The 24457-nt window shown below is 46.4% G+C and overlaps 1 protein-coding gene and 2 pseudogenes across 1 annotated transcript; all 3 read right to left on the bottom strand.

Moving 5' to 3' along the window:
- Window positions 1–4034: 4034 nt before the first annotated feature.
- ORNANAV1R3146 (vomeronasal 1 receptor ornAnaV1R3146) lies at window positions 4035–4976 on the bottom strand. Its single transcript, NM_001253538.1, has one exon. The coding sequence runs from the start codon at window positions 4974–4976 to the stop codon at window positions 4035–4037; it is 942 nt and encodes a 313-aa protein (NP_001240467.1).
- ORNANAV1R-PS4062 (vomeronasal 1 receptor ornAnaV1R-ps4062 pseudogene) lies at window positions 13900–14831 on the bottom strand (annotated as a pseudogene).
- On the bottom strand, window positions 22570–23503 carry ORNANAV1R-PS4061 (vomeronasal 1 receptor ornAnaV1R-ps4061 pseudogene; annotated as a pseudogene).

Here is a 24457-nt window from a genome sequence, read left to right as displayed (position 1 = left end):
TTAATGAAATTTGTTAAGCTCTTAGTATAATAAGGACGGTAATTGTTAAACGCTTACTATATGCCCAGCACTGTTCCAAGAACTGGAGGAAATACAAGGTTCTCAGGTTGTCCTAGGTGGGGCTCAATTCTGTAATGTTTGTGGTATTTGTTAAGTGCTTACTATGTGCCAAGCACTGTTCTAAGCATTGGGAAAGATACAAGGTAATCCCGTCAGACAGTCCCCCACAGGACTGATAATCTAAATATCCTAATTTCCTAGCCCACTTGCTGCTGGAGACCTTGGGCAAGTCACCCAATTTCCCTGTCTGTAAAATGGGGATTAAGACTGTGGGTTCTATGGGGGTTAAGACTCTGCCCCAGGTGGGACACCCTGATTATCTTCTATCGACCCCAGCTTTTAGAACGGTGCTTAGCACGCAGTAAGTACTTAACAAATAACGTTATTATTATTGTTGTTGTTATTGTTAGACTCTCTGGGAAAGGGGGAGGAGTCTGCTTCCCTGTCGCTCTCCAGTGACACTCTCGCACCATCCCATCTCCCCCTTCTCCCCTTTCCCTAATGAGCTGCTTCCCCCATTTCTAGCCTGTCATTTCCAGGAGGAAATTTATAGATTCCTTGGTTGGGAGAGGTCACGAAATTGAAAGCGAACAGAGTGGTGGAAATGTGTCTTTGATTTTTAAGCTGTGTGGAAGTGAATCATTTGTGTAGGCTGCCCCTCTTCTCCACGGTCACAACGACATCCCCAGGGCCTTGGGTGTCCAAGAGAGGGAGGATATTTGATGCTGCCATGTAAGTATCACGCCTGGACCGCTTGGACATCAAATTTCCTCTCCTCCCATGCCCTTCTGTGTCGCACTTGGATTTGTCCCTTTCATTCACCCCTCTCTCAGCCCCACAGCACTGAAGTGCATATCCATAATTTATTTCTTTATATTAATGTCTGCCTCCCCCTCTCAAATCCCCTGTAGGCAGGGAACGTGTCTTCCAACTCTGTTAATATTGTACTCTGTCCAGTGCTTTGCACAAAGTAAATGCTCAATGTTAGTCACATACCTGTTAAACCCCGGGAGATGTCTCGGGGAGGTCCATGCTTCAAAGCCACCCTGAGAAGGTGCTCAGAAGTGGCAAGAAACATCTTCACTCTTGTAGAGTCAGTGTTGTAGGTGAGCGACAAGGAGGTACTCAGAGGCAACAGTTCACATTTCCAGCTCAGGGGGTGGGAACTGCGAAGTTGCGGTGAGGAGATATTCTGAAGGAGCACAACGCACCTTTTGTGCTCCAGGGATGGGGGAAGTCACAACAAGGAGGTACTAGGAAGGAACAAATTGTAGGTTCGTTGCCATCATATAGCAAGGAAAGGCACTGCATCCGATCAGATGGATGAACTATTTGTTGATTGCAAACTGAGTGCTTTCCTCCACCTCCTGAGTCAGCGACAAAGAGGCTTAGGCCCTTGAGGTTGGGAAATGTCCCGAATTTCCTTAGCTAAAATGCCAAAAAGCCAGGCCTGCTGAGCCTTGTTATTTCATGGTGAAGTTCTGTCCTGGACTCGGCTCCTCCTGCAGGTCCATCTCTTCAGACATTTCTGCAGAGGGTTGGCGGGGGGGGGCGTAGAGCAGCAGGGTTGTGGAATCTCAAAAGAACAGGACAGCCGCTATAAATTCCGTGTATGAATTGGTGTATTTGTTTAGACCTTACTACATGTGAAGCACTGTGCAATTCCCTGGAGTAGATAAACAGATAGAGTCCCTTTCCACAAATCTACATCTCTGCCCCTGTCCTCTTCCCCTCCCTTCAGGCTCGTATCTCCTCCTACCACCAGGACGTCTCTACCTGGATGTCTTCCCGCCACCTAAAACTCAGCATGTCCAAAACTGAGATCCTTATCTGCCCTCCCAAGCCCTGTCCTCTTCCTGACTTCCCTTTCACTGTGGATGGTATGACCATCCTTCCCGTATCTCAAGCCCGCAACCTCGGTGTCATCTTTGACTCGGCTCTCTCATTCACCCCACACATCCAATCCGTCACCAAGACCTGCCGGTCTCACCTTTATAATATCGCCAAGATCCGCCCTTTCCTCTCCACCCAAATGGCTATTTTACCGTTACAGGCTGTCATAATATCCCAGCTGGATTATTGTGTCAGCCTTCTCTCTGATCTCCCTTCCTCCTGTCTCTCCCCGCTCCGGTCTATTCTTCATTCCGCTGTCCGGCTCATCTTCCTGCAGACACGCCCCTTCTTCAAAACCTCCAGTGGTTGCCGATCAACCTCTGCACGAAACAAAAACTTCCCACTAGGCTACAAGGCTCTCCATCGCCTTGCCCCCTCCTACTACTCCTTCCTTGTCTCTTTCTACTGCCCACCCCACAGGCTCCACTTTTCTGCCTCCCACCTCCTCACCGTCCTCCATTCTTGCCTATCCCGCCGTCGACTCCTGGGCCACGTCCTCCCGCTGTCCTGGAATGCCCTCCCTCCTCACCTCCACTAAATTAATTCTCTTCCCCTCTTCAAAACCCTACTGAGAGCTCACCTCCAAGAGGCCTTCCCAGACTGAACTTCCCCTTTTCCCTCTAGCCCCTCTGCTCCCCCTCTACCTCCCCTTCACCTCCCACAGCTAAGCCCCCTTTTTCCCCTCCTTTCCTTCTGCTCCTCCCCCTCTCCCTTCCCCTCAGCACTGGCTCGTCCACTAATTTATGTATATTTTTTATTACCCTATTTATTTTGTTAATGAGATGTACATCCCCTTGAGTCTATTTATTGCTATTGTTTTTGTCTGTCTCCCCCGATTAGACTGTTAACCCCTCAATGGGCAGGGATTATCTCTATCTGTTGCCGAATTGTACATTCCACGCGCTTAGTACAGTGCTCTGCACAGAGTAAGTGCTCAATAAATACTATTGAATGAATGAAGTGGGGCTCCCGGTCCAAGTAGGAGAGCCTGATTTTTCCCGTTTAGTTCTCCCAAGGGCTTAGTTTCCCTGCTTTGTGTTTTTAAGGCAGTCAGGAAAAATCACTGAGGATGATGATGTCTCCCACTCCCTGGCACTCCTCCCGCAGTGCTGACTGCAGTGATGGGAAAATCCGGGAGAGGTCAGGGTTTGGAAGGGAAGATGAGGAGCCCAGTCTTGGACACGTTGAGGTTTGGGCGGTGGGAGGACATCCAGGTGGAGATGTCCTGAAGGCAGGAGGATATGTGAGCCTGGAGGGAGGGAGGGAGAGAGAGAGAGCTTTTCTAAGCAGTGGTGCAGATACAAAATAATTAAGTCGGACACAATCTCTATGCCACAAGGGACTCACAGTCTAAGTAGGAGGAATAAAAGGTATGGAGTCCGCATTTTACAGTTGAGGGAATGGAGCTCCAGTGAAGCAAATGACTTGGCCAAGATCACACAGCAGATAAGTGGCAGATCTGGGTTTAGCACCCAGGACTTCTGAATCCCAGACTCGTTCTCTTTCCACTAGGCTACTCTGCTTCCCCACATCAAGAGAGATGGAGGGCAGATGCATGAATGTTCCAGAGAGATCCAGCAAAGCATGGTGGGAATTGCTAGAGCCACTAGAGCGATCTTGGGCATGAGACTGGAAAAGGTTCCATTAATTCATTCAATAGTATTTATTGAGTGCGTACTATGTGCAGAGTACTATACTAAGCGCTTAGAATGTACAAATCGGTAACAGAGACAGTCCCTGCCCTCTGACGGGCGTACAGTCTAATCGGGGGAGACAGACAGACAAAAACAATGGCAATAAATAGAATCAAGGGGATGAACATCTCATTAAAACAATAGCAAATAAATAGAATCAAGGTGATGTACATCTCATTAACAAAATAAATAGGGTAATAAAAAGGGTTCCAGAGGAGGGATGTCTGGACAGAAATTCTCAGTGCCATAACCCCTCACCCGGCCCCCGTCAGTGAAACCCTGATTTTCTGCAGGGATTGGGTCTAGGAATATTCTTCGTTTAATGATGCTATTGTTCCCCCAAGAGGTCATTGCTTGTGAAACAGGATCTCCACTTGGATTTCCATATCAAAGGGGGCTGGAAGATAGCACTGTGGTCTGAGAGGATTTGAGGGACCTATTCCCCAGAAAATCAGCTAGGAACTTAATGACCCTTCTGTCACAGGTGAGCAACACAAAGGGGCTGATAGTGGCATATCCACTGGTCATAAATGTGGATGCATTGAAGATGGCAGCATTATTCTTCATGGATGTCCCTAGAAACAGGGAAAAGACAAGGTCTCCACAGTAGAAGACTACAAAGCAGCTCACCAGCAGCACAATGGTCTGGGTGGCTCGTCTCTCTGGCGAGGTTTCGGGGGCTTGGCTGGGGCTGTGAAGATGCTGCACCTGGTGCCTGTGTCGGTGCAGGAGAAGGACCATGTACCCACTGCAACAACTCATGAGCCCCAGGGCGAGGATGTCGCGGATAGCCATGAAGGTGAGAATCAGCCCCTGGAGGAGTGTGCTTATAGGCACCAAATAACAATTGGTATCCGTGTTGGTTCTATTGGGGGCAGCGAACATTTGGAACAGAAGGTTGGTGCTTATTAGTGAGTTGGGAATCCACAAGAGGGCTAAGATTGGCTGGATGGCATTTGGGATCTGAACCTTGAGCTGGAACAGAAAGGAGGTGCTAGGACTGATAGTGATGGCCTGGACAGCGCTCAGGAGAGAAGTGGTGCAGATGGAGAGGGCCCGGGTGATGCGGTAAACATAAGTGAAGAGCTTACACTCAGCATCATTCTGGACAAGCTGCAGCCCCAACATCCCTGATGCCATGATGATCCACCTTGTAAGAAGCATCATAGTGTGGACCAGGGCCAGGTGGATGATGGTCAGGTCTGTGGGCTTCGGTTTGGAACCCAGGAGGAATGAAGTGAGGTAGAGTGTGATGAGGAGAGAGTTCCCCAGGATACCTACTCCGGTCTGGGAGAGGAAACACATTACCAGAGCCACATCAACAGCCATCGCTTTCCGATATGAATTTCTGCAGGACCACTGGAGAAATGAGGATGGACGTGAGTATTAGTACCAGGACATGAAAAGAAGACTTACAAAGGATCCAAAATGAATCGAGTATGTCAGTCAGTTTGGTAGGGAATAGTCAAGTTTCCACTGTTCATTTTGACCAACCCCAGGTTTCAAAAGCCTTTGGAACTTCTCAGGATATTATGCCCACTGCTTACCTGACATCTACAGACTGATTGGTCAATTCAAAGAATTCCAGCACATGAGCAGGACGCAATGGCCCTTACCAAGCACTTAGAACAGTGCTCTGCACATAGTAAATGCTCAAGCAATACCATTATTTGATTTACTGATTAACACAGGCGATGTCATCTTTCTCCCAGCAGACAGTAGTTTTCTATGGGCCTACACTTTATTGCAACCCCTCAACCATTCACAGTTAGAGAAGGGGCTGAACAATCTTGAGGGGAAAAGGGATAGGTGAATGCTTTTCCACGTTAGGGTCCGGAGGTTAGGATCACTGAGGAGTGAGGCTCCCATCCCTGGCGTTTTTTCCTGGGCCTCAGGAAATCAGGAGAGGGTGGACTTGCAACCTGGGATTCCTGGAGAGGCTGAAGGGCAAGAATCAGAAAGCACGATGCCTATAGGAAAGTAGGGTCCTGGGGAAGGGAAATGTATGAAAGGAAAGGTCAAGGCATTTTTATTTCACTTTAATTCATCTGTTAAAGATTCTGTCGATTCTAGTGTTAAAAATCCAGAATCATTGTAACCTCTCCTTGTATCTGGGTGCTGGAGGGACAAATTTACCTAGGACACCAAGGGAGGGGGGTGAAGAGCCGGGAGGGTGACCGACAGGACTCAGAATGATCACACTGCAGTTTGGAGCCTTATATGACATTCTGTCCTGTTCTTGGAAGGGAAACAGGGGAGGGCCTTAGGATGCAGCTGACATATAACACGTGGTCCAACCCCTCCTAAAGTGACTCTAGGGCCAAATTTCCATCCAGGGGAAGAGCTGAGGAGATCCCAGTGATCACACATAGATAAAAGTGCGATTCACTTGTCTAGTTCTGAGACGCAGTATACTAAGTTTAAGATGCACCACGAGTCAGATAATATGACCAGGGTTAGGAATTTGCCATTGAATCTGATGTCCTTCTTCTTTCTTCGTGTCTAGGATACCCTCAGCCGAATGACTTAGCCTCAAATGTGGTCAAAATAATCAACTGACAGGCCATTTGGAAATCAAAAGATTCATTTGAAGAGCAGTGCTGTATGGCAGCTGCAGCCATGGGTCAGGGGTATTTTGAGCCAAAACCCCACAATTTGGCTTCGAGGGCACAGAACAGTCCCACCTCTCTGAACTACATGGTGATTGCCCCAACCTAAGGAGGGACCATAAAGAGAGACACAGTGTGGCCAAGGGGAAGAAGCGCAGGCTAGGGAATCTGAGAATCTGGGTTCTAACTGGAAAGTCACTTCAATTTTGTAAGCCTGAGTTCCATCATGTTTAAAATGGGGTTTGAGACCGTGAGGCCCACATGGGATATGGACTGTGTCCCACCTGATTATCTTGTGTCTATTCCAGAACTTAGTAGAGTGTCTGACACTCAGTAAGCACTTCAATAACATGATCAATTTAAACTCGGCCAAAACTAAACTGCCAGGGAGTGTCTGCGTGGACACGTGGACACGGACCCTTAATTTATCAGCAGTCTACAGACCTCTGGACCCTGGGGCAGTATTCATGCTCTCACACTAGACTTTTGCATTCTCCTCTCCCAAGTGCTTAGTACAGTTCCCTGCACTAAATAAACACTCAATAAATACCACTGATGGATGGATCGATTGGTTTTACCATTCATTCGAGGAGGCAACCTGAGGGGTGGCACAAGTGGGAAATATAAGAGACCCCAAGGAATTTGTGTGAGCTGCAGGGCAGCCTACTCTGTAAGATAAAGTTACATTCAAAAGACATATTACTCGGTTCATCTGCTAAAAGTAAGGAGACATCTCGAGAGGGAGTGGAATAATGGGAGGAAATTTGGGGAGATGGATTGATTTAGAAATCCAACTGATTAAGGAACTGAAGAGGACATTTGCACTGGGGAGTACTGACAGGCAAAGAAATGGGATGACGAAAGGTGTCATAGAGTGCAGTGGAGAAAGATGAAGTTGAACAAGAGTTCAGACATTATTTACATAAAGCATGCACCTTCTCTTTTAGACCACATCATCAGTCAAATCAATCTATCAGTGGTATTTATGAGTATATATTATATGCAGCCCCTCTTAGGATTGGAGAAGCAGCATGATTTAGTGGAAAAAGTTCGGCCTTGGGAATTAGAGGACGTGGGTTCACATCCCGACTCCGCTGCTTGTCTGCTTTGTGACCTTGGGCAAGTCACTTAACTTCTCTCTGCCGCAGTTATCTCATCCATAAAATGGGGATTAAGACTGTGAGCCCCAAGTGGGACAACCTCATTATCTTGGATCTACCCCATGGTTAGAACAATGTTTGGCACATAGTAAGAGCTTAACAAATGCTATCAATTTTTGATCACACCTGGAGAATTTCCAGTACTCTACCAGTTTCTGTTGATAGAGGGAGAGTCAAGCAGAGGCATACCCTTTCTATTCCTAGCTTGGGTAGTGGCTAGCAAGTGGAAGGCAGTCTGCTACAAGTCAAAACTCACCTGTGCTAGGCAACAGCTGTATGAGAGGAATTTGAAGGCAGTGACTCTAGTGTATTGCAGGTAAGAAGGCTATGGTAAACCACCTCCATATTTTTACCAAGAAACCTCTGTGAATACACCTACCAGAATTGCAGCTGGAGAGTGCGGCGTTCTGGGAGAGGTGTGTCTGTGGAGTCGCTCTGGGTCCAGCCAACTCGACAGCATATGACAAGACATTATATGCAAATCACTGTGCTTGGAACTGCTTGGAAGTGTACTGTGAGCTTACAATAAAAACCTAAACATTAACAGGTCTATGAAGAGTTAATTTTGGAATAAATTATTTGGTAGAAGGGTGCAGCATAACATGGTGGGGAGCTTAGTTGCCCAGCACTACAAAGAAAAATGAATGGCAAAGAAAAATTCTGAATTTCTGTTTTAATGCAAATTATATTTTCTTCTGAAGGCACTCAGGCAAGTTTTAGTACTCGATTCTTAGGATTTAGGCATTTACAAAAAGGGTCATTTTGTGATAAGGGTGTATGATCAGGAAAGAATTGTTTCAGATTTTACCAATTGTGTCTGAGTACCTCACTCTATTGGATGTTTGACAATCGTTGGGTTAGGATTGAACCTTCTTAGGATTTTACAGGATGTCACTGATGCAATGGGACACTCTGCCTCTGATCACTGGAGATGCCTCAAGCCTGAGCTGGGATATGAAAGCATCAAGAAAAGGAAGAGGTGTGCTCTGGCAGATCACCTGGTCCAGGAAAAACAGGCAGGGACATCATCTGAAGAAAGATGAGGACTTCCCAACCACAGGGCCATTAATCATTATTTCACCCCAAACTGGCATTAATCATTGGATGCCATTTTCTGTCTTGTAATGATAATAATTAATAATTATGGTATTCGTTATGCACTCAGTCTGTGCCCAGCCCTATTTTATGTGCTGAAGGAGACACAAGCTCATGAGGTTGTCCCATGTGGGGCTAACTGTCTTAATACCTTTCTTACAGATGAGGTAACCAAGGCACAGAGAAGTCAAGTGGCTTGCCCAAGGTTGCACAGCAGGCAAGGTGGCAGAGCCAGGTTTGGAACCTATGTTCTCTGACTCCCAAGCCCGGGCTCCTTCCACTAAAGCACACTGTACTGACTTACTAGAAGAGAGAGAACTGATTTCAGAAAGGTTTATGTCTCATCATTTCCTCAATCATGAGATCCCAGGACATACCAGGAAAACAAGCCATACAGACTTCCATTTCATATAAGAAACGCAATTTAAAGAGTGTTTTGTGAAAGCTTAAAGATGGTTCAAGTAGTAAGTAAAATTATAAGTACCAATCTAGACAGAAAACGTTAAATAGCAAAGCAGGACGACACCAATACCAGGTCAAAGAACAAAAAGAGAGTTCAGTCACAAAGCAAATCCTGTCTTCGAATTAGTCATGTACTTACCGGTACAGTTTGGGAGTGAATATAAGTATGTTTTCCACAAATTATTACAAGGATAAAAAGAATACTCTCATCCAAGGCTGAGCCTGCCTAGCACATGGCAATTATAATATGTGAAATCACTCTTTAACCAGTTGAAGTGTCACCAGTAGTCAGGACGAGCTTTCAGCGTATCTGGAAATGAAACCAGAGGGCTAGAGATGATGAACAGAGGTGGGATGACCAGCTGTGACAAGACCAGATTGCCAACAATTTGTTAAAGTTAAATGAACCCAATTTGAGTTCAATGAAAAGTAGAGAGGAGGTCTTTTTTAGGAAGATGGCCTCATGGCACTGGGATGTTATAATATGCAGGAGCAGATCTACGGAAGGAATCAGAATCATTTAAAACTGATACTCATTGAGGATCCAGCAGAAGATGTAGGCAAGGAGGACTTGGAAGGAACTGGATTCAAGGAAAATTAGTGAATATATCCCACACCTGCTGGAGCCCAGTTTAAAGAGGGGGGAAGGAAAGAGGGAGAAGTGGATTAAGATGAAACAGCAGCCTGAATGTTTGTTTGAATCTATTCTATTCAAAGCCTAGATGCAAGAGTTAAGAACATGAAGAATTAAATTATTTTTATGGAGATTTGGGAATAGTTTAGTCCAGTGTACTGTTAAGGAACTAGATTGTTTCTAGTGAAGGTGATACAGGGGAAATGAGACTGTAATTGGCTTGCCAAGGTCCTTGGGATGTATTTCTGTGTATGCGTGTGAATGTTAGTGTTGTGTGTGTGTGTTTGTGTGTGGGTGTTGGTGAATCCATGTCTGTGTTAGAGTGTTAGGGGGATAGAGTTTGCCTTTGAATCAGGTGTCGAGAGAGAAGAGAGAAAGGCAGCAGTAACCTCCTCACTTCAGGAAAAAGACCTAGTCTAGTGGCCCTAAAACCCATCCTATTCCCCTGCCCAATCTGTGGCCAGCCCCAGCGGAGGTGGCCCTGCAGCTCTGGGATGAGCAGAGGGATGAGGAGAAGTTAGAAAGGGTTTATCTCAACCACAAATTGGAGAGATATGCTGAAAATATAGGGGGCATGGGTGTCCGGGCAACAGGGCTGTCTCTGTGTTGAGAGGTCCCCAAATCTGGGAGGGAGGAGCCTGTGCCGTACATGCAGCTGGGAGGCAGGAAAATGCATTCATTCATTCACTCAATAGTATTTATTGAGCGTTTACTATGTGCAGAGCACTGTACTAAGCACTTGGAATGTATAATTGGGCAACAAATCGAGACAATTCCTGCCCACTGAGGGGTTTACAGTCTAATTGGGAGAGACAGACAGACAAAAACCATAGCTATATACAGAATCAAGGGGATGTACATCTCATGAACAAAATAAATAAGGTAATAAAAATATATACAAATGAGCAGACGAGCACAGTGCTGAGGGGAGGGGAAGGGAGAGGTGGAGGAGCAGAGGGAAAGGGGGGGAAAGAGGGCTTAGCTGATGGGAGATGAAGGGGGGGCAGAGAGGCAGCAGAGGGAGCAGAGGGAAAAGGGGAAGCTCAGTCTGGGAAGGCCTCTTGGAGGAGATGGGCTCTCAGTAGGGTTTTGAAGAGGGGAAGAAAGTTTGGCAGAGGTGAGGAGGGAGGACATTCCAAGAGAGTGGGAGGACGTGGGCCAGGGGTTCATGGCGGGATAGGCAAGAATGGAGGACAGGGAGGAGGTGGGCGGCAGAAGAGTGGAGCCTACGGGGTGGGCAGTAGAAAGAGAGAAGGGAGGAGTGGTAGGAGGGGCCAAGGTGATGGAGAGCCTCGAAGCCTAAAGTAAGAAGTTTTTGTTTCATGCGGAGGTTGATAGGCAACCACTGGAGGTTTTTAAGAAGGGGAATATCAGGCCCAGAACATTTCTGCAGGAAGATGAGTTGGGCAGCGGAATGAAGAATAGAAAGGAAAAGGTCAAGGATGAAAAGTGGTTTACCTGTAATGGAGCGGGGATTCCAGAGGCCACACTTGAAAGTAGTTGTGGGTGCGCGGGGGGGAGAGCGGGGGGAGGGGACAGTTTGGATGGGAACGAGGTGGCGGGGTCCTGGATCGGGAGAGGGGACAGAGGGGTGTCAGTGGGACAGGAGGACAGGGATGGGGCTTGGGTGAGGAAGGGGGAAGGGGGAAGGGTGAGAGGAGGGGTTTTGGTCGGGGGGAGCGTAGGGGTAGGGGAAGAGGGGTGGTGCTGGTAAAGTGGGGTTCTAGGGCGGGGGAGAGGAGCAAGGGAGGAGGTAGAGGAGAGAACGGGAAAGAGCTGGGCGAGAGAGCGGAAGGGGAAGGAGAGGATTGGGAGGGGCAGGGGCGAGGAGGGAGAGTGGAAGGACATCGTGAGGCTAGAGAGGTAGGTGATAGCACTGAGAACAATTAATAATAACGTGCGAAAGCAGTAATATAGTAACATGATATATATGATACAATAGAATATCATTAATAAGCAGGTGATAACCAGGGTCGGGTTTTGACTAAGGGTCGACCTGATCGAAATCAAAGTCGAAAGGTTAGCAGCAAGGAGAGTCTTGGGACTCATGGTCCAAATGTCTCTGAGGCGGCGGCGGGGGGAGCCCTGAGGATGTCGGATGTGGGTTGCAGGCGTAGATAGCGGCTAAGCCTGTAGGTGGAGAAAGTGACTGAGGATACAGTCAGGAGCAGTTGGCTCTTTCAGTACAGCCAGCCCATCTGCTAGAGGGTAGAGGGACCAAGGAAGGATGGGAAATCTGCCTTCGTCTGGCAAGGGTGCCGGGGTAGTGTCATTGTCAGGGTTTGGGGAAAATGGCCACTTCTAACAGTCATGTTTCCTACTGATTTTGTTGACCACCCCTTTCCTGGTTCAGTTCTACATGACCCCTTTGGCTCATGAAAAAAGATGATCTCCTCTACTTTCTGGCCATAGAGTCAGCAAGAAGGAAAAACTCACCGTGCAGCCATTTGATTCCAGAACCAAGCGTCTCTCAGCGCTGGGTTGTGGCCAGGTGTATTTTTATAGGGAAAGGTTTCATGTGCTCGTCTCCCTCCAGGCCAGTGATTTTCTTTTCACTAGCCGGATCCTGACACTGTCAGGAATGAGCAGGAGATGGAGAGTCCCCAGTGTCCAGAAACCACCTGTGTCGGTGCATTAGAGCAACTGGCCCGACACGGCAGGGCCACAGATCTTCTGGCTTCCTGAACCATCATAATTATAACAATAATAATACTACTGATAATTATCATGATATCTGTATGCTTTTTCTAAGTCCCAGGCACTGCCTTAAGTGCTGAGGTAGATACAAGAACAGACACCACCCATAACCCTCGTGGGGCTTGCATTCTAAGTAAGAGGAAATACAACTATTGAATCCTCATTTTACAGATGTGGAAATTGAGGCTTATAGAAGTTAAGTGACTTGTCCAAGGTCACACAGCAGGAAAATGGCAGGGTCAGGATTAGAATCGGGTCCCCTAACTCCCAAGTCTGGCCTCTTTCCACTAGGGAACTCCCCTTTACATATATTAAGCATTCAGTAAGTACCACTGATGGGTTGATTAACTGAGTGTGGAACTTGCAGTCAGTCAGCACAGCAGATCCTAGACACTAATTAGGTGTGGGTGTCCTAGGGGAAGGAACATGGCATAATAGGTAGGGCACAGGCCAGGGAGTGAGAAGGGCAGGGGTTCTTATCCTGACTCTGCCACGTGATCTGCTGTGTGGCCTTGGGCAAGTTACTTAACTTCTCTGTGTCTCAGTAAGATAGGGATTAAGACACAGAGAGCCTCATGCAGGACACAGACTGTGTCTAACCAGATTCGTTCATTTATTCATTAAGTGGTATTTTTTGAGCATTAAATGTGTGGAGAGGACTGTACCGAGTGCTAGGAAAATAAAATTGGGCAACAGATAGAGAAAATCCCTACCCAACAATGGGCTCACAGTCTAGAAATTTGCTTGTATCCAGCCCAGTGCTTAATATAGTGCCTGACACATAGTAAAGTACTTAACAAATATCACAATCACAGTTATTATGATTATTATTATTATCCCTATCTTTGCTAAACTCTTTGTCCCTGTATCCTGCTTTAAGTGAGAAAAATGGGGAAGATGACAAAGAATGAGGAGAAATGAGGGAGTAAGAAAATCTGGTTACACCATGGGTCTCAAGTGGTTTCTGTAATAATAATAATAATACTACTACTATAATTATGGAGATGATAATGATATGGTCTTTGTTAAATGTTTCCTCTGGGTCAGACACTGTGCTAAGTGCTGGTAGGCACAAGTTAATGAGGTTGGGCACAGTCTCTGCCTTACAAGGAACTCACAATCTATGGAGGAGGGAACAGTGATATTCAATCTTCATTTTACAGTGGAGGAAACAGAAGCTCAGAAGTGCTAAGTGACTTATCTAAGGTCACACATCGTGTGAGTGTTGGAGCTGTGATTAGAGTCCAGGACCTCTGAATCCCGGCCCCGTGTTCCTTCCATTAGGCCAAGCTGCTATCCAGCTAAAGATCATCTGAGGAGACAGAATGTGCTGTGCACAGATCCAGCCATCGAACGAGACATAAAGCTGTAGCAAAACAAAATAGGAGATGGAGGGACCGTAGTTACGAGTCGGGGAAAGCTTCCCGAGGAGGGATGTCTCCAGTAGAAATTATCAGTGCTGCAAACTCTCACCCACTACTGAAACCCTGATTATCTACAGGGACTATGACTAGGAACATCCTTGGTTTAAAGGTGATATTGCTCTATCATGGTCTCCCTTGTTCGAGACACAAGATGGTCACTGGGTTCCCATATCAAAGGGGGTTTACAGATAGACACATGGTCTGAGAAGATCTTGGGGTATCATTACCCAGAAAATCACTTAAGAATTTGATGATTCTTGTGTCACAAGTGAGCAAGACAAAAGGGCTTACAGTGGCATACCCACTGACAACAAACATGCTAATATTCAAGAGGGTGGCATTATTCTTCATGGGTATCTGTAGAAACAGGGAAAGGAAAAAGTCTCCACAGTAGAAGACTACAAAGCAGCGCACAAGCAGCACAATAGTTGTGGTGGCTCGTCTCTCTGGTGATGTTTTAGCGGCTTGGCCAGTACTGTGGAGATGCTTGACCTGATGCTTGTGTCGATGCAGGAGGACGACCATGTAGCCATTGGAGCAGCTCATTAGCCCCAGGGAGAAGATGTCACAGAGAGCCATCGGGATGAGAATCAGCCCCTGGAGGAGAGTCCTTACGGGCACGGCGTAACAATTGCTCTCAGTGGAGGTTGCATTATGTGAAGCAACCACTTGGTACAAAAGGTTGGTGTTTATCAGCAGGTTGGGAATCCACAAGATGGTTAAGAGCGGGATCTGATCTGAGCCTTGAGCTGCAACAGGAAGGAGGTAATAGGACTGATGGTGATGGCCTGGAGCATGCTCAGGACAGGAGGTTGTGCAGATGGAGAGATCCCGGGTGCTGCGGTAGACATAGGCAAACGACTTACATTCAGCATTGGTCTGTAAAAGCCGCAGCCCCAATATTCCTGCTGTTCTGGTTAACCACCTTGCAAGGAGCATCGTGGTGTGGACCAGAGCTAGGCGAATGATGACCAGGTCTGTGGGCTTTGGTTTGGAACCCAGGAGGAACGAGGAGAAGTAAAGCATGTTGAGAAGGGAGTTCCCCATGATACTACTCCAGTCTGGGAGAGGAAAAAGACTTCCTGAGCTACATCAGTGTTCATCACTTCCTCATCCAAATGTCTGCAGCAATACTGGAGGAAGAAGGCTAGTCCAGAGATTGTGAGAATTTCATTCCTGGAACTGAAAGAAAATTAGCCAAGGATCGAGAAAGAAATGAGTATTTCATCCAATTATCAGGGAATGATAATGTTTCCGCAGTTATGCCACAATCCATTTGCATGTAAACCATTGTTATAAGAGGCCTTATGAAAATCTAAATCTACCTGTTTCATCTAACTCCAGCCAATGTGTACAGCTTAATTTCCCCTTAACAGGTGGCATGTTGTCTTACCCCCAGGAGAGAGTGATTTGCCCTGGGCCTCTGGGGCCTAAATCTTCTTACAGATTGCACTGGTGTGGCCAGGCTGAGACAGTCACTCAGACTAATCTCACACAAAGTGGTCAGAGGGGCAGACTCTCAGAAGTTGCTAGACTAACAGAACCTCCAATAATCCACTCAAGGATTAGGGGTGCTTATTTTGCCAGCCAGTGGATGGTAATGTTGGTCTAAGGCATGGGGGAATTGAGATTCACTTGATATGACCCCAGATTCTGGGCCCTTTCCAAAGGGAAAAACCGGAGGGTTTTAGGATGCAGTCGACATTTTCGGGCCTGCAATCTCTCCAAAAATGACTCCCCATTTTGGTTGGGGAAAGAGCTGAGGTGATCCCAATTACTCACACAAAGTGTGCCACACTCCTTTAGCTTTTAAGACAAAATATACCAAGTAAAATTAAGACAGACATTGAACCTCTTTCCATTACCACATTTAAGAAATTTGGCAGTGGAATTTGGCTTCCTTCTCCCTTCTTCTTCTTCAAATGCTGCTGAATCGTTTCTGACCCTTAGCGACTCCCTGGAGACATACCCTCCTCAGAATGTCCCATCTTCTGTCATCAAGTCATTCTGGTGTGTGTACCTATAGAGTTTTTTTGCTAAAGATATGGAAGTGGTTTAATTAATGATGGTATTTTTTAAGTGCTTAGTATGTGCCAGGCACTTTTCTAAGCGCTGGGGTGGATGCGAGCAAATTGAGTTGGACACAGCCCCTGCGCATGTGGGCTCACAGTCTCAATTCCCCATGTTAGAGATAAAGTAACTGAGTCCCAGAGAAGTGACTTGCCCCAGGTCACCCAGCAGACAATTGGCAGAGCTGGGATTAGAACCCACGACCTTCTGACCTCCAGGCCAGTGCTCTACACCACTCTAATTCTACGGTTACCTTCTTCCATGCAGTAAAAACTGAATGTCTGCCATTGTCTTTGATCAATGTTTTGATCATTTGATCATCTGCCTTTGACTCCCATGCCCCTGCTGCCCAGCACAGGTGAATCGACTTCAGTGCTTTGGCTTTGACCTTTGCATTATGGCATAGCTCTCAACTTCATCAGTGCACACAAACCCTCCTGCCACATTAAGGCTTTTATTCCCTTATTCAAATGAAATAGCTTCAAAGGGGGCCAAAATAATTGCTTGAGCGGCTATTTGGAAATCAAAAGAGTCATTTGAAGACCTGTGCTGTATGGCAACTGCAACCTTGCATTAGGAGCATTCTGAGCCCCAACCTCTCAGTGATCAAACTGACCTCTGGGACCTGTCGCCTAGGAGAGAAGCTTCCCCAGTCTCAACTGTGGCTCCTGTCGGGTCCTGCTCAAGCCCCAGAAAGAGCCAAACTGCAGCAGCAGATGTGTGAACCCTCCAACATCACTGATGGCTGCCCCACCCTCATAACCCCAGGGATCCCTCCCATCTATGTATTTTATCCCCTGCACTCCGTTCATCTTTAGGCCTCAGGCTTATGAAATTCTAGGAGTAACAAAAGAAGGGTAATGTTCTGATACTAAGTATGATCAGAATACAATTATTTCAGATTTTACCCCTTAGTCTCGATAGCTGAGCCCCCTGGTTATTTTTCTTCCCAGAAGTCACTGGTTTATGACTGTGCCTTCCTGGGATTTCAAAGCACATCAGGAAGGGCAATGGGACACTCTGCCTTAACAGACGGTTTCATCTAAATGATCATTAGAGCCATCTTTGACCTGAGCTGGGATGTGAAAACTTCAGGCAAAGCAGATCACCTGGTCCAGGAAAAATGGGCATTGGCATCACCTGGAGAAAGATGGGGAATTCAAAACCAGAAGGAAGCCATGTTGCCCCCACAGTGATAAAGCATGGGCCTGGGAACCAGAGGACCTGGGTTCTACTGCTGGCTGCCACTTGCCTGTTGCGTGACCTTGGTCAGTCGCTTAAATTTTCTGTGCCTCAGTTTCCTCAACAGCAAAAAATGGGGATCCACTACTGGTCTTGGTCCCACTTGATTGGGAGCTCCATTTGGGATAGGGCCTATCTAACCCATACCTACCGCAAAGGTTAGAATGGTGCTTGACACCCGGTGAATGCTTTACCAACCATTTAAAAAAGAGATATTTTTCTTTCTTTGTTGGCTTATTTTATATAATTGTTGGGTGGGTCTTTACTGACCTAAAATGTGCGTTTTAAGGGTTAGAGACCCTGCATGGGATTTGCTCAGACTCTCGCAGTGGGGTGCAATGGGCCATGGGACTAGATCATGGGGAGGAGAGGAAATTGATTTGTGGCATGGTGGAGTGAGAAGCAGCTTGGTGTAATGGATAGAGCACCCAGCCTGGCAGTCAGAAGGTCATGGATTCTAATCCCATAAATCTGCTGTGTGACCTTGGACAAGTCACTTTACTTGATTTTCTGGGGAATAGAACCCTCAAATCCCCTCAGACCACAGTGCTAACTGCCAGCCCTCTTTGATATGGAAATCCAAGTGGAGTCAAGCTAGGCACTCTGCCTAGATCTCATCTCTCTCTCTGCCAGTCTTTCAATCGGGTCACCCAATTAACTCTCTTCCCCTCTTCAAAGCCCTACTGAGAGCCCACCTCCTCCAGGGGCCCTTCCCATATCAAACCATCCCTTTACATCTGCCCCTTCTCCCCTCGCAATTCCCCCTACCTCTACTCTACTCCCTCCTCCTCCACACAGCACTATTTATTGCCATTGTTCTTGTCTGTCCGTCTCCCCCGATTAGACTGTAAGCCCGTCAAACGGCAGGGACTGTCTCTATCTGTTGCCGACTTGTTCATCCCAAGCGCTTAGTACAGTACTCTGCACATAGTAAGCGCTCAATAAATACTATTGAAATATTGAATGAAAAGAACAATGGCAATAAATAGAGTCAAGGGGAAGAACATCTCGTAAAAACAATGGCAACTAAATAGAATCAAGGCAATGTACAATTCATTAACAAAATAAATAGGGTAATGGAAATATATACAGTTGAGCGGACGAGACTCCTCCACCTATCTGCTGTGTGGCCTTGGGCAAGTCACTTAACTTCTCTGGGCCTCAGTTACCTCATCTGTAAAAATGGGGATTAAAAAATGTGAGCCCCATGTGGGACAATCTGATCACCCTGTATCTACCCCAGGACATAGAGCAGCGCTCTGCACATAGTAAGCGTTTAACAAATAGCATTATCATTATTAGCATTACTATTGATAGTAATAATAATGCTATTTGTTAAGCGCTTACTATGTGCAAAGCATTGTTCTAAATGCTGGGGTAGATACAGGGTAATCAGGTTGCCCCACGTGAGGCTCACAGTTAATCCCCATTTTACAGATGAGGTAACTGAGGCATAGAAAATTTAAGTAACTTGCCCACAGTCACACAGCTGACAAGTGGCAGAGCTGGGAGACAAGCCCATGAACTCTGACTCCGAAGCCCAGGCTCTTTCCATTGAGCCATGCTGCTTCCCAATCTAGACTGACTAAAGTTATATAACAGAGCACAACTGCACCAATACAAGATCAAAAAACAAAAAGAGAGTTTGGTCGCAAAGTAAATGTTGTCTTTGAATTAGTCTTGTACTTCTTAGCACTGTTCAGGAGTGAATTTAAGTACATTTTACACAAATTATTAAAAGGATAAAAAGAACACTCACATCCAAGACTTGGTCTGCCTACCACATGGCAATATTAATTTGTGAAATCATCTTTAAGCAGTTGAAGTGTCACCAGTAGTCAGGATGAGCCTTTCAGTGAATCTGGAAATGAAACCAGTGGGCTAGAAGATGATGAACAGAGGCGGGATGACCAGACTGTGGTAAAACCAGATTGCCAAAGATTTTGTTAAAGTTAAATGAACTCATTTTGAGGGCAGTCTAAAGTATAGAGGAAGTCTTTTTTAGGGAGATGGCTTCATGACCCTAGGATGTTATTACAGGCAGGAGCAGATCTACAGGAGGAATCAGAATCCTTTAAAACTGATACTCACTGAGGATTCAACAGACGTTGTAAGCAACTAGGACTTGGAAGGAACTGGGTTTAAGGAAAATTAGTGATGATAACCCATGCCTGCTGGAGCCCAGGGTAAAGAGGGGAGAAGGAAAGAGGGAGAGTGGATTAAGATAAAACAGCAACCTGAATGACTGTTTGAATCTATTAAAAGCCTAAATGCAAATATTAAGAGCATAAAGAATTAAATCATTCTTATGGAGATTTGGGAATAGTTTAGTCCAGTGAACTTTTGAGTGACTAGATTGTTTCTGGTGGTAGGTGAAATGAGAATGTAATTGGCTTGCCAGAGTCCTAGGGATATATTTGTCTATGTGCGTGCGTATGTTGGTGTCGTGTGTGTGTGTGTGTGTGTGTTGGTGAATCCATGTCTGTGTTAGAGCGTTTGGGGGACAGGGTTTGCCTTTCAATCAGGGGTTGAGAGAGAAGAGAGAAAGGCTGCAGTAACCTGTTAATTACAGGAAAAGATCCATTCTAGTGGCCCTCAAACCCATAATAATGTTAGTATTTGTTAAGCGCTTACTATGTGCAGAGCACTGTTCTAAGCGCTGGGGTAGATACAGGGTAATCAAGTTGTCCCACGTGAGGCTCACAGTTAATCCCCATTTTACAGATGAGGTAACTGAGGCACAGAGAAGTTAAGTGACTTGCCCACAGTCACACAGCTGACAAGTGGCAGAGCCGGGAATCGAACCCATGACCTCTGACTCCGAAGCCCAGGCTCTTTCCACTGAGCCACGCTGCTTCGTTAAGTGACTTGCCCACAGTCACACCGCTGACAAGTGGCAGAGCTGGGATTCGAACCCATGAGCTCTGACTCAAAAGCCCGTACTCTTTCCACTGAGCCACTCTGCTTCTCCCCTGCCCAGCCTGTGGCCAGCCCCAGTGGAAGTGTCCTTGCAGCTCTGGGAGCAGAGCAGAGGGACAGGGAGAAGTGAGAAAGGGTTTGTCTCAACCACAAATTGGAGAGACGTGCTGAAAATATGGGGGGGCATGGGTGCCCTGGGAAGAGTGCTGGCTCTCTGTTGACAGGTCCCCAAATCTGAGAGGGAGAAGCCTGTCCCGGATTTGCAGCTGGGAGGCAGGAAAATGATAGAAAAAAATGACTGAGGATAGAATCAGAAGCAGGTGGCTCTCTCAGTACAGCCAGCCCATCTGATAGAGGGTAGAGGGACCAAGGAAGGATGAGAAACCTGCCTCGGTCTGGCGAGGGAGCCGGGGTTGTGTAATTGTCCAATTTTCGGCAGGGATTGTCTCTGTCTGTTGCTGAACTGTACATTCCAAGCGCTTAGTACAGTGCTCTGCACATAGTAAGTGCTCAATAAATACTATTGAATGAATGAATTGTCAGGCTTTGGGGGAACGGCCACTTCTAACAGTCATGTTACCTACTGATTTTGTTGACCAGTCCTCTCCAGGTCCAGGTCCCCATGACCCCTTTGGCTCACGAAAAAAGATGATCTCCTCTCCTGTCTGACCATAGAGTCGGCAAGAGGGAGAAACTCACCGTGCTGCCATTTGATGCCAGAACCAAGTTTCTCTTGTCCCTGGGTGGTGGTCAGGTGGGTGTTTATAGGGAAGGGTTTCATGTGCTCATCTCCCTCCAGGCCAGTGATTTCCTTTTCACTAGCGGGATCCTGACACTGTCAAGCATGAGCAGGAGATGGGGAATCCCAGTGTCAAGAAACCACCTGTGTCGGTGCATTAGAACAACAGGCCCGATACAGAAGGGCAGAAGGGCAGCTGTTCTTCTGGCTTCCTGAACCAAATTATAATAATAATGAAGATCATAATTATAACAGCACTAATACTAACGATAATTATCGTGCTGTTATGCTCTTTCTAAGTCCCAGGTACTTCATTAAGTGCTGGGGTGGATACAAGATCAGACACAGCCCATAACTCTCATGGTGCTTGCATTCTAAGCAGGAGGGAAGCCAGCTATTGAATCCTCCTTTCACAGGTGTGGAAATTGAGGCACATAGAAGTTAAGTTACTTGTCCAAGGTCACACAGCAGGAAAATGGCAGGACCAGGATTAGAATCCTGGTCCTCTGATTCCCAGGACTAGCCTCTTTCCACTAGGGAACTCCCCTTCACATGTATTAATCATTCAGTAAGTACCACTGATTGGTTGATTAACAGAATGTGGAACTTGCAATCAGTTAGCACAGCAGATCTGAGACACTGATTCTCTATTTTCTCACCACGCAGATATACACTTCTATTATACTAACATTGCTAATGCACTCATTGATTTACACTTGCCTAGCAATATCTCAAAGGGATAGAGATAAGTGAACGTGTACATAAACATACATGTAACAGTATATCCTTAATGAAGAGAGAGATGTATTTGTGTGTTTGTGGGGGGGGGGTATGGAGATTTAAAAAAAGAGAGAATATATTCCTATTCAATCGAGAGATAATGAGGAATGAAGTAGAGGAGCATGAAGTAAAACAGTTCTAGCCCACCTGAAGATCCCCCGAAGGATAGCTGAGTCCAAACTTCCCTATGGTTGTGGGACATGGTCCTTCCATAAGTGACTCATCCGACTCCTTGAGCAGTTCTGCTATTATAATGCCTGACCCATACTCAACATCAACATCGGGAAGTAGTCTGGCCTAGTGGAAAGATCCCAGGCTTGGGAATAGCAGAGCTGGGTTCTAATCATGGCCCCACTACTTGTCCGCTGACTGACCCTGGGCAAGGCACTTAACTTCTCTGTACCTCAGCTTCCTCAGCTGTAAAATAGGGGCTAGACCTGTAAACCCCATGGGTTACATGGATGCTGTGCAGCTGGATGTTTTTATATTAACCCCACTGCTTAGTACAGTGCCTGGCACATGGAAAACACATTAAAAAACACTATTTTTTTGTGTGTCAATAAGTGATCACAAACACCAAAGGCATCAAACTATAATATTTTTATTCATTCATTCAATCATATATATTGAGCGCTTATTATGTGCAGAGTACAGTACTAAGCACTTGGAATGTACAGTTCGGCAACAGGTAGAGACAATACCTGCCCATCAAGGAACTCACAGTCTAAAAGAGTGAGACATAAAGCAAAAAAAACCAACTAGTCAGGCATCAATACCATCAAAATAGATAGAATCCTCGATGTATGCATATCATTAATAAAATGAATAGAGTAATAAGTAATATGCACAAATATATACGAGTGCTGTGTGGAGGAGGAGGGAGTAGAGTAGAGGTAGGGGGAATTGCGAGGGGAGAAGGGGCAGACGTAAAGGGATGGTTCGATATGGGAAGGCCCCCTGGAGGAGGTGGGCTCTCAGTAGGGCTTTGAAGAGGGGAAGAGAGTTAATTGGGTGACCCGATTGAAAGACTGGCAGAGAGAGAGATGAGATCTAGGCAGAGTGCCTAGCTTGACTCCACTTGGATTTCCATATCAAAGAGGGCTGGCAGTTAGCACTGTGGTCTGAGGGGATTTGAGGGTTCTATTCCCCAGAAAATCAGCTAGGAACTTAATGACGCTTCTGTCACAGGTGAGCAACACAAAGTGACTGATAGTGGCATACCCACAGAACACAAACATGGTAGCATTGGAGAGGGCAGCATTATTCTTCATGGATGTCCCTAGAAACATGGAAAAAACAAAGTCTCCACAATACTAGACTACAAAGCAGCTCACCAGCAGCACAATCGTCTGGGTGGCTCGTCTCTCTGGCAATGCTTCGGGGGCTTGGCTGGGGCTGTGAAGACGCTGGACCCATTGTCTGTATTGGTGCAGGAGAAGGACCACTGCAGCAGCTCATGAGCCCCAAGGAGAGGATGTCACAGAGGGCCATGAAGTTGAGAATCAACCCCTGGAGGAGTGTGTTTATAGGCACCAAATAACAGTTGGTACCCTTGTTGGTTGTATTGGAAGAGGCAAACATTTGGAACAGAAGGTTGGTGCTTATTAGCGAGTAGGGAATCCACAAGATGGCTAAGCCCGGGCAGGTGGCATTTGGGATCTGAACCTTGAGCTGGAACAGATAGGAGGTGCTAGGACTGATGGTGATAGCCTGGACCATGCTCAGGAGGGAGGTGGTGCAGATGGAGAGGGCCCGGGTCATGCGGTAGACATAGGTGAAGAGCTTCTACTCAGCATCATTCTGGACAAACTGCAGCCCCAACATCCCTGATGCCATGACGATCCACCTTGTAAGAAGCATCACGGTGTGGACCAGGGCCAGGTGGATGATGGTCAGGTCTGTGGGCTTCGGTTTGGAACCCAGGAGACATGAAGTGAGGTGGAGTGTGATGAGGAGAGAGTTTCCCAAGATATCTAGTCCTGTCTGGGAGAGGAAACTGTCTCCCTGAGCCACATCAACAGTCATTGCTTCAGAAATAAATTTCTACAGGACCACTGGAGAAATCAGGATTGACCAGGGACATGCGAATTAGTGCCTGGAGATGAAAAGAAAACTTGCAAAGGATCCAAAATGAAGTATGTCAGTCAGATTGGTAGGGAATGGTTAGGTTTCCACAATCCATTTTGATCAACTCAGGTTTCAAACACCTTTTGAACTTCTCTGCATATTATGCCCACTGCTTACCTGACACCACTGCTTACCTGACACCTACACACTGAACGGTCAATTCAAAGAATTCCAGCACATGAGTAGGACACAATGACCCTTAACAAGCACTTAGAAAGGTGTTCTGCACATAGTAAGAGCTCAACTACTATCAATAATTGATTGACTGATTAACACACTTGATGTTGTCTTTGTCCCAGCAGACAGTAATTTTCTATGGGCCTAAACTCTATCGCAAGCCTTCAACTATTTACAGTTAGAGAAAGGACTGAGCAATCTTGAGGGGAAAGGGGATAGGTGAATGCTTTTGCACGTTGGGGGCCAGAGGTTAAGATCCCTGAGGAGTGAGGCTCCCATCCCTGGCTTTTCTTCCTGGACCTCAGGAAATCTAGAGAGGGTGGACCTACAACCTGGAATTCCTGGAGAGGCTGAATGACAAGGATCAGAAAGCACCTACAGGAAAGTAGGGTCCTGGGAAAGGGAAATGTATGAAAGTGAAGGTCAAGGCATTTGTATAGAGGAATCATTTCACATTAACCCATTCATTTGTTAGAGATCCTGTGGATTCAAGTGTTAAAAATCCAATAGCATTCTAACCTGTCCGTGTAGCTAGGGTAGAGAGTCGGTGAACTGCTGACTGTTCGAGTGACAAATTTAACTAGGACACAAGGGGAGGAGGGTGAAGGGACAGGCGGGTGACTGACAGGATTCTAAATGTTCCCATTGCAGTTCGGGGGCTTATATGATATTCAA

This window comes from Ornithorhynchus anatinus, chromosome 8 (assembly GCF_004115215.2).
Source record: "Ornithorhynchus anatinus isolate Pmale09 chromosome 8, mOrnAna1.pri.v4, whole genome shotgun sequence".
NCBI lineage: Eukaryota > Metazoa > Chordata > Mammalia > Monotremata > Ornithorhynchidae > Ornithorhynchus > Ornithorhynchus anatinus.
This window is presented reverse-complemented; position numbering and strand designations above follow the sequence as displayed.

Bases quoted from the DNA above. Each gene is read 5' to 3' on its own strand.
- ORNANAV1R3146 (NM_001253538.1), bottom strand. From the start codon at position 4,976: ATGGCTGTTGATGTGGCTCTGGTAATGTGTTTCCTCTCCCAGACCGGA.